The sequence below is a fragment of the Nannobrachium achirus genome, assembly GCF_963921795.1.
Source record: "Nannobrachium achirus genome assembly, chromosome: 5".
In the NCBI taxonomy this organism is placed as follows: domain Eukaryota; kingdom Metazoa; phylum Chordata; class Actinopteri; order Myctophiformes; family Myctophidae; genus Nannobrachium; species Nannobrachium achirus.
Genome location: NC_137814.1, coordinates 35,624,265 through 35,634,839, shown reverse-complemented (window position 1 = coordinate 35,634,839; position 10,575 = coordinate 35,624,265). Strand labels below are relative to the sequence as shown.

Genomic DNA, 10,575 nt, shown 5'->3' with positions numbered 1-10,575 from the left:
ACCAAGCAGCATGCGTCATTGTCTGTGACTGTATTTCTGTTTGTGTTGCTTTGTGCCTTGGTGACCTGTTTGTACAAGCAGAGGCACGGTTCCTTCTATACCTGAATCACTACCGACACAGTAAAATCCTCAGTGTCAGTATAACTCTGGGAATGTAAATAATTACCCACCGTAGATTGTTTGATTTTCAATGACTTCATCAGATTCCATTCATTTCAGTATTCAGTTTGATGAAAATGAAAGTCAACATTCAGAAATGTGTAACTTGCTAGAGATAGATAATCCAACACAGTGAACTTTATGTCTAAGTTACATTAGGGTTATGTTTTGACCGCATACTGTGTTTTAAAGCACAGATTGATTTATGAAAGAAATTCAAAAGGTCCATGACTTTGAAAGGAAATTGACTCAATTATTCATCCAAATTTATAACTACACCAGAGTTTTCCAAACAGTGTACTAAGCGTAACTAAGGTACACTGGTGTGTCATGAGACAAGTCCAGGACGTGTAAAATAAGATAGTTCACACACTGGTACGTTCAGCTGTGCCTTGGGATTATTATTTTTGCAACATACTAATATAATATACTATTTAACTATACACACACTTAGGAATTGTTTTTTATTTGCTATAGGCTATCAGTAATTGTTATACCTTACCTTAGCTTAAACTTTATATTTGAACCACTTTCAATCTGGCGTCCCTATTTTGTACTATAAATAACAGTTCTACAAGTTCACAATACTTGCATTGCGACACGTTGTGAGCATAAATCTGCCATTTTGTGAAAGTCGAAAATAGGGTTTAAGTGGTTGAACTATGTGGCATTAGTAAACACAATAATAAAGCTTTACAGTGTTATAAGAGTCATAACATGTGTTATAGAGGCTATTTAGCGTGGATATGAACACAGGCGTACCTTAAGATTCTGACTTGCCCTTTGGTGTGCCTTGAGGACAAATGTTTGAAACTCACTTGACTAGACAGTAACACATATTGACACTGGTATGGTCCTTTAAATTAACACTGAGGATCTTTCTGTGTACATACTGCTGTCAATCAGGCTGTCAAACATTTCCCAAAACCATGTTTGATGCCTCCACTTGTCTGTGTATGCGTGCAACCCTGTCTTTTCTTTCATAATACGTAGCACCCACGCGGCATCCTTTTTTCTGAAATACCTTCTCTTTCCTTTCCTTCATTCCCTCTCCTTCTGTCTTCCTCCCCCACACTATACCTCCCTCATTTCTCCTGTCTGCTCTTTGTGTGTTGTATGAGTAATTGCCTTCCCACGGTCATAATTGCACCTCCCTGTCAACCAAGAAGTGTGATCAAAGTGGCAGTGGACCGAGTTTTCACTTGCTTACATTTTTACAATTCACAATCTTCCTTGTTCCCGCTTGCTCTCTCCTTGGCAAAAATGTTATTTTTTTTCTTTCATCTGAGGGATTAATTTCAGATTCCATTAATATGTGCTAATTCTAATCAGATTTTCATTCCTTTTTCACCACTTCCCTGTCCTCTGCAGTGACAGTTTTATGGCGATGAGCTCATGCATTCTGCTGAAAGACAATAAACATAATGGAGTGCTGCCTTGCACGGAATCAAACCACGTCTATCAGATGTTGTGTTCCGTGGTGTCTGGTAGGGGGTTCATCATGAGTTTTAGGGCTTTCTGCTTGTACTGACATCTTATTTTCCTGTGAGAATTAGGGGACCCCCACAAAACCCCTTTACCCCCCACCCCCCCGAGTGATTTAGAACGGTCTTGTCTTTTACATCACCATACATCATGTGCCGGTGCTCACGGAGCCAGCGCCACCCAAGTGCTCGTGAGCCTGCTCATTCCGAGCTCTTACCGCAGCGCTCACCGCACCATGCATTCCTGCAGCTAGCCAGCCGTAGGAGCTCCACTGGTAACACCCCTGTGATTTGTAGAGTGGTGTGACCTCCACCCAGGCCCGAGAATTAAAGAGGATTTGATCAGAACACACGTTCTTTCTGCACGACGCAAATTAGAGACAGGGGAGTTTTTTTTTTCTCTTTCCCTTTTCCTTTTGGATTGCGCGTGTGCTGTTCAAAGATGGCTCCCCCAGGCGGGTGGGGGGTGGGGGGGGGGTTGCCATTTAGTTTCTGTCTGGGAGTAATGGCTCTGGCCCTGTAATCAACGCTACACTGGCTGGCTCAGCGTCCCCCCCTCTCCCATCATCGTCATGGTTCCCAAGCTCCCTCCCACCCGCATGGTCTGGACTGTGGAGATTCATTCTCCTGCTCAGTCCAGGTCTATGAATACACACACACTGACGGGCTCGTGTCTGGATCCAGTCCTCGTAGCTGTGGTTAATGTGAGCTCAGTGGTTAAATGTTGTGGTGAATCCTAGATTGGTTGTGACTTTGGTTGATCCCCCATACTCGTTATTCCGGGCAAACGATTAATTCCTGCTATGGTCAATTGGCGTTTTGGATAATCACAGCTGTGACTAATTGATACAGTGAGCTCAGGGCCTTGCTGTGGTTAATTACCATTATTGTGAAGGGCCTTGCTGTGGTTAATGGCACCTCTGGTTAAACTGTCACTGTGATTTATCACACCCTGGGCTGGCATGGGTGTGATGATGTCATTTTACCGCTGTCTGTTTCAGCAGGTACGTCAGCACTACTGTGGGTCATGCTATGCCAGACAGATGCCATGAACCCACCCTCACTGGGTCAAAGGAAGCTCTTGTTTTATCAGCATATCATGCTTTCCTTGTATGGGTTTTATACTGGAATGTTTTGCTTACTTACCGCTTATCAGAAACCAGGAAATGAAAGGATTGCCTTTGAAAACAAGCAGAATTATCCCCATCTTGACTCAGACTGCTGCTCAGACATAGATAATGCCCTCTGCCCTTCCCAGGAAAACGGTGTGCCACTGCCATTATGGGAAGATCCTGTTGTGGAATAAAGACTATTGTTAGGGAAGATAATTGTTCTTTGGAAAATTGTTACCTCAAGAACAGGAAGTGAGAATATGCCATTGTAGATGGCTCCATTCTGGTTGGAAAAATACTATTGGTTTGTTTCTTCTTCCCATAGGACTTCGTTCAAAAGCAAAAAGGTCCTGGTCTTTTAATGAGAATAAAAATATTAAATTGATATTCGACCTAAATTCCACTTTTTATTTCAAATTGTTGTTGTTGTTCATCTTGCATGGTGTAAATATAATTTGCAGACCATTCCCATTGTACAATTGTAACAATGGTAAATGGAGTGTCTATTTTGCACCCTTCTCCAAAACACAGAGTGCATCACAATGTTATTTATGAACAGGGGAGAAGAAAAGAAAAAACAATGAGTTGACATTTCACTTGTCTCCATGGATACAGGCAATTGTGGACACCGTGGACAACCTCCTGAGGCCCGAGGCCCTTAAATCCTGGGAAGACATGAATTCCACAGAGCAAACACACGCTGCCACCATGTTACTGGATACCCTGGAGGAAGGAGCGTTTGTCCTCGCAGACAACCTGATCGAGCCAGCTGTAGTGAAAGTACCTGCCGAGAACATCAGTAAGTTCCCCTTCGATCGAATACAAAGAAAAACAGAAAGATACAGCTGCTGTTGGCCCTCTTCTGGGACATCACTTGGTGTTATGGGTAAATGGCTTTGACGTTGACTTCTAGTTGTCTCTCTGGTTGCTTATGGGTTATGTGGGAGTAAGGATGGGACGATAATTGTTATTATCGTTTATCGTGTTGAAAAACACTCACAATAATCGTATTGTGGAGATTTTCATTTATCGTGAAATGATCCTCCCTCGTGCACTGGGATCAATTCACCTTTTATTTGCCAGGCTATATCTGGTACCACTTAAACCCTCTATAAATGGTAAAACGGACATGGAAATAACGTACTTGATATAGCCATTCTTTTTTTTTTTCACTCACTACCAAATCTCTTTGCCAAAAAATAGCCGATCTACAAGCTCACAGCGCGTCGCATTGCGAAGCGTTGTGAGCTTGTAGATCTGCAATTTCTCCGCCCCGGGATAATGGATGTTGGGGTTATTTTGATTATTGCGATAATATTGTAAATCGCAATTATTTGGGTCACAATAATCGTGATATGAAATTTTCATAACGTCCCATCCCAACTTTGATCAAATATAAAGCAAAGAAAAACAAAGATACAGCTGCTATCGACTTGTGTGTTGGGGAAATAGCTTTGACATTGAGTCCTAGTTGTCTCTTTGGTTGGTTATGAGTTACGTGGGAGGAAGCAAGTTAACATTCAAAAGCCATTCTGTTTAAGTCTACTGTGAAAGCCCCCTAGGCACTGGTCTGTGGGCTTATTCATTCTAGACGCAGATAAAGAACCAGGACAGCTTTTCTTCAAGGAGAGGGAATGGTGTTTTTTTCTTCTTTTTTTTTAAGGATCAAACTCGGCTGAAGACTGAAGTCACAGCCGGAGATTCAATGTCTCGCTCAACGTGAGCCAGCTAATGTGTCCTCATGGGCAGTTCATTAGCAACCTGATCTCATTCATTTAAGGCAGCGTTTTACAGCGACACAGCGTCAAATTTCTGCATTGTTGCCATGGTTATAATCACCCTTTTTTCCGTATACTTCATTGATTTCTAATCTTTTCCTTGCATAGTTATTGTAAATATATATGTGCAGGAAGATGAACTGTCCAGACCTCGGGGGGAAAAAAAAATAAGAAACCAATTGAAATGTATTGTTCCGTTTGCGCAGCGTTGTATCTGTTCTCTCCAAGCCTTTTCCCATTAAATGATAGTTAGCTAAGCTGATAAAGACTCACTGCTGTGTCAGTGCAGTAGCACTGATTAATATGTTATGTAATATGCACTATATACGCTAGTTAATCACTGTATGCTGGCACTTTTTATGAGGTTGCCAAGCTCTGGCTTTTTTGCACAATAGAGATTATTAACGAGCTATGGATGTACAACCTGGCTCTCTTTTTTTACTAGACGAGCACCCACGCATCTTGAGTCTTAGCGACTGCCTGACAAGGCTGCCCCGTGTGGCATGCCTGATGAGTTGGGTTGGGGGTGTGAAAATGATCCTCGCTCCTAATCAACGCAGTCCGCCGAGGCCCAAACGGCACTGCACTGCTATGTGACTGTCAAGGGCAAGAGGAGAGAAGAGGGAGGGGGAGAAGGGGGGCAGGGGGGTGGAGGTGGACTAGGCAGAAAGGGGGGCAGGGGGCGTTCGGAGAACAATTCCTCATCTCCGTCTGTCAGAGGCCATCTATCTGAGGAGGTGAGGCCGTTTGTGACAGAAGGGAGCATGCTGATACGTGCGTCCTCCTGACCTCTTGGTAATTTCACACATCAAAGGGGAGCGCCACCCGGCTGCTGGCATGCCAGAGCTGCAGGAATTGGGAGGCTTTTCAGAGATTTGCTTGGCAGGCCCAGAGTTATCTGAACCCGCAGGGAGAAGAAAAACGTAAAAAGCCCAATTATATTTTTGATCCTATGAATATTTGACATTCATGCTGCAGCAGATTGTGTTGCGTACATACTTTCGCTTTTTTTTTCTCCTCTTGCTAGTTTTTTCCTCTCTCTTCTTGTTTTGGGAATTTCACAATAGGAGACCAAGAGGTCTGCTGTTGTTGTTGTTATGAAGTAAATAGCACAAGATGATCATGAGATATTGGCAGCATATTTGGATTGTATTGCTGGTACACTGGAGGTCTATTGTTTCGCCCTGTCTGACCTTTATGTTGGAGCTCCATTAAACACACTGCAATGCTTTTGAAGCGTAAAACACTTTCTCTCTCTCTCTCTCTCTCTCTCTCTCTCTCTCTCTCTCTCTCTCTCTCTCTCTCTCTCTCTCTCTCTCTCTCTCCCTCTCTTTCTCTTTCCCTGGCTCTCAGTGCTGGATGTGTATGTGCTGAGTACAGACGGCCAGGTGCAAGACTTCAGGTTTCCCCAGACCAGCAAGGGCGGAGCATCCATTCAGCTTTCCTCCAACACAGTAAAGGCCAACAGTAAGAATGGTAAGAACAGAGGAACTGCCCCGGCTCCACATCGCCATGACTACAGTCATATATTTTGACTTCTCTTTTTCTTTTGGAGGATTCTGATTCTTTTTTTTTTAAAGTAAATAGACTTATAATTATGTCTGAACTCTGAATTGTAATTGAATTTTAAAAGCACTTCAAAGTGAAATGGTAAAAGAAACTATGAAACATGAAACAAAACGTAATATACCTTTGACACGATAAACAAAACAAAGAAATCTCCTCAAAAAGCAAAGAAAAGAGACAGAACAAATGAAACGAAAACAAACTAGTGACAAAAAATGATAGAAAGCAAGTGGTGAAGTGGCCGCCACTGTACACAGAGCCTCCTACACAGTAAAAGTGTGTTTATTTAACCACATGAACCCTGGCATCCCTGTTCTGGGCAAGTTATAATAGGCCATTCTGTTGGCCTAACTAAAGCCCTTTGCACACAGGCGCGTTTATCCGCACGGATAAAACGGACTATTTCATTTTTTTTAAAGAAAACAATGATTCTCTACAACCTCATGCACACCGGATCCGAATTAGCCGTGCGACGAGTGGCTGCGGCCATGCGTTTTTTTTCTCGATCGAACCCAGTTCGATTTGTGCGTCTTGTCGCATGCGGTAAAAAACTCACCACTCCTTTCATGACTCCTTTTGGGATCCGCAGTGTGGATTCCGCATTGCACACCAAATCCAAAGCATTTTATTCATGCAGCAAACGAAAAAAACACAACTGTCCTGTGTGCAAAGGGCTTAACTCTGGGGTACGGGAGACGGCAATTTAATATAAAACAATTAAAAGACTAATTGGCGGACATACTCTTCAATGGCGGCGAACCGTAGTTTTTGAAAAGAAGAATTTACTCGTCAATGGCATTAAATGTGTTAAAATATTCAAGGGCCACCAGAGATGTCTAATAGGTAATGTTCTGACTTTTTCTTGCTGCTTGCTTACAGGAGTGGCCAAGCTGGTGTTTGTGCTTTACAAGCACTTGGGCCAGTTCCTCAGCACAGAGAACGCCACACTGAGGGGGATGGGCGAACCGGGCAGACGCAACCTTTCCCTGACCGTCAACTCCCACATCCTGTCCGCCTCCATCACCAAAGAGTCCAGCCGCGTGTTCGTGGCAGACCCTGTGATCTTCACCTTGGAGCACCTGGATGTAAGTCTCTCTGGAGAGGGCCCCCAGAGTCAGACCGCCACAGTCAGTAGTTCTGCACTGTTTAAAGAACTGAAGAGGCAGCACAGCCTTTTGCCACGGAGCTGGAAAAATGCCAGTTTTTCAATAATAGGAATTACTGCATTAGCCCACCATTGTAGGATAATAGCAGCACAGTCCAGAGAGACAGATTATCCATGTCATGTCACTGTGTGATGGAGCAGTAGTTAGTATTAATGAAAGACATGGACCAGTGGACTGAACAAATTAAATCAACACCGTCTCTCTAGCGTGTGCGTGGAAATCCCCATAGCAACATCCCTCGCCAGCTTTCGCATGAGTGACATTTCAGAAATGTGTGCTGTTTTTTTACACCAGATGGGCAATGTGTGCGCAACGCAGAGTTCCGTTTGTACATGCTCAGAGTTCATTTAACATTGAGGATTTCACAGTGCAGACGGATAAAAGATGTATCAATTGGGGGTCCGTGGCCTAATGCATATCAAACTGGGAGTCCTTGAAATTAAAAAGGTTGTGAATGACTGGAATACACTTGCGTGCAATTCCAACGCGTGGCTTCAGTTCATGTGCTAATGCAAGGGTCTTCAACAGGAGGTCCGGGACTCCTAGGGGGTCCTCAGAGTTACTACAGGGCGTCCTCCTTGTGTGATAGAAACTTTTTTCTCCTTTTTTATATTAACCACTTGAACGCGAGCATCCGTATTCTGAGAACTTTAGCCAAAAATAGCAGATCTACAAGCTCACAACGCCTCGTAGCACGAGGCGTTGTGAGGTTGTAGATCAGCTATATTTGACAAAGAGGTTTGGTGTAGAGGGGAAAAAGAGCAGACTAAGTACAGAGTGAAATGTCAAGTTATGTATTGACGATTCAAGTGGTTAAATACGTATCTGAAAACACAAATTGACATGAATCCAAAATACACTGTTGATTGTGCTGTCAACAATGAAACTATATGGAATCTATGAGAAGGTTGTGGGGGGTCCCTGTCCCTGCTTCATCTCTCTGTCTCAACTAAGGGGTCCTTGGCCTGAAAACGTTAAAGACCCCTGTGCTAAATGGTTCTGTGTTTGTGCTTTGCAGAAAGAGCACTACCACAATCCCAACTGCTCCTTCTGGAACTACTCGGAGCGAAGCATGATGGGGTACTGGTCCACTCAGGGCTGTAAACTTCTGGACACCAACAAGAGCCACACCACCTGCTCCTGCAGTCACCTGACCAACTTCGCCATCCTCATGGCCTACCGAGGAAGCGTGGTAAGACTGAGACCCGTGCTGATTCAGCGGCAGGGTCCTTGTCTGTTTAGCGTTGCTTCCACCTCGATTATGCATGTTTGTACAGCATGTAAACAGGGCATGAACTTGAATGGCGTTCCAGAGTCTATATGTGATTATTGTTGCCAGACAACACGAGGCGGGAGGACGGCGCTGTCACTTTGTTTGCCGAGCGCGAGCAGTGGTGGACAAAGAACTACATTTTTTTACTTATGTAAAAGTATCAATACTGCAATGTAGAAATACTCTGTTACAAATAAAAGTCTGGAATTAAAAATCTACTTTACTTACTTTAATTATTAGTATGAAAATGTACTTAAAGTACCAAAAGTAAAGGCACTCATTGTGCAGAATGTCCCATTTCACAAGTTAAAAATGTATACAAAATATTTTGAAAATAGCCGATCTACAAGCTCACAATGTGTCGCATCGCGGCATTGTGAACTTGTAGATCTGCTATTTTCAAATGGCCGAAATGTATATAGGGTTGAAGTGGGTAATGTATGTTTTATAATAATAATCTAAATCTACAAAGTAACTAAGGTTTTTCAAATAATTGTAGTGGAGTAAAATATTTGCTTCTGAGATGTAGTGGAGTTGAAGTAAAAATATTGGAAATACTCAAGTAAAGTACAAGTACCTCAACATGTTACTTAAGTACAGTACTTAAGTAAATGCACTTACTGTAGTTACTTTACTCCACTGATTGAGGGCTACAATAGTGAGCACTATACCATTATAGGAAATAAATTACATTTTACCTGTGGCCCGTGACTAATAGCCTTCCATACAGACATATGTCTCTGGGAATCATGGGGAAATAGTATATCCTTAGCTCTAATTTGCATTTCCACTCCACTTGGAAGTGGTGCAGGATTCCTTTGCTTGCGAAATGCAATTACCATCCAATTACATCATGTGCAGCGAGCATCTGTGGTAATAAATGTGTAGCATCAGTTTGTGGTTCATGTAATTATATGTCGCAGCTCCTGAACTCTGGCCCTGTCATCTATCTTAACCTCAACCTTAACCACTGGTTGAAACCAGACCCCTGGGGCTAAGCTTACCCTCACACCAATCCACAACACCTAACCAAAGCACAACTCCCACCCTCAATAAAAAAATTACAAATGAAACAGGAGGAATTATCTTACTTTCAGACCGCCATATCCTTGAGCGATATTCTATATGGTCAAGTCTACTGTTTTTTTCTCATTCTTTTTTTTTTTTGCATGTGATTGACATGTGTTCCGTTTCGTAGCTTTTGACACACATACTGTGTGATCCGTCTGCAGGGGTGTCGCACTAAATTCTGGGCCCTGGGTACAAGATGCACTGCAGGCTTTAGTGCTTTAACTATTGAAAAATAGCAGATATACAAGCTTGTAGATCTGCTATTTTTGAAAAATCTTGAAAATGCGTGCAAGTCTTTGAATATTTTCAAACCTTTTCATGTGAAGGACCCCCAAAATATATGTATCCAGGGACCCCCCCAGAAGCAAAATTTGAGTTACAAATGGAGAGACAGCCGTGGACTCTCTGCGTCCACGTCTGAGACGCGTCTGATGACGCGTTTGATGACGCGTCCGTGCTTAAATAGCCTTCAAGACGCAGCTTTGTGTCCAGGACGGAGCTCCCGCGGCTCAAGACGTGAAACCGCGGCTCAAGACGCGATTCGAGTCAAAGGACGGGGCTTTGACACTACAATCGCGTCTTTTCGCGTCTTTTCGCCAAAAGACGCGGCTTGGATCGCGTCTTTGAGCCCAAAGACGGAGCTGGGACACTACAATCGCGTCTTCCGTCTCATGACGCGTCCGTGCTTAAATAGTGGTCAAGACGCAGCTTTGCGTCCCTGCACGGAGCTTGCGTCTTCTAGACGGCTCAAGACGCGATTCGAGCCGAAAGACGGGGCTTGGACACTACAATCGCGTCTTTGATCCCAAAGACGTGGCTTGGAGGCTACCGCGTCTGGCTGGAACTCGGAGCGGAGTCAAGTTCATTGAAAATAACGGGGCCGTATGTTTTGACGCGGCGCCTCCGTGAGGCCGATGAGGCTAGTGTGTGTTCCCCTTCAGACGTCTGCTGTCTGCTCTCCGTGGG

General features: G+C 43.6%; 1 protein-coding gene across 2 annotated transcripts in view; it reads left to right on the top strand.

Annotated features, from left to right (window-relative positions):
* Window positions 1-10,575, top strand: part of LOC308286249 (adhesion G protein-coupled receptor L2-like) — a 106,777-nt gene that overhangs the window by 71,834 nt on the left and 24,368 nt on the right. For both annotated transcript variants that reach the window (XM_080727225.1, XM_080727224.1), the window contains exons 9-12: window positions 3,371-3,554; window positions 5,887-6,009; window positions 6,979-7,184; window positions 8,284-8,457. In XM_080727225.1, the coding sequence (XP_080583351.1) occupies window positions 3,371-3,554; window positions 5,887-6,009; window positions 6,979-7,184; window positions 8,284-8,457 (687 nt within the window). The remainder of the gene's footprint in view (window positions 1-3,370; window positions 3,555-5,886; window positions 6,010-6,978; window positions 7,185-8,283; window positions 8,458-10,575) is intronic.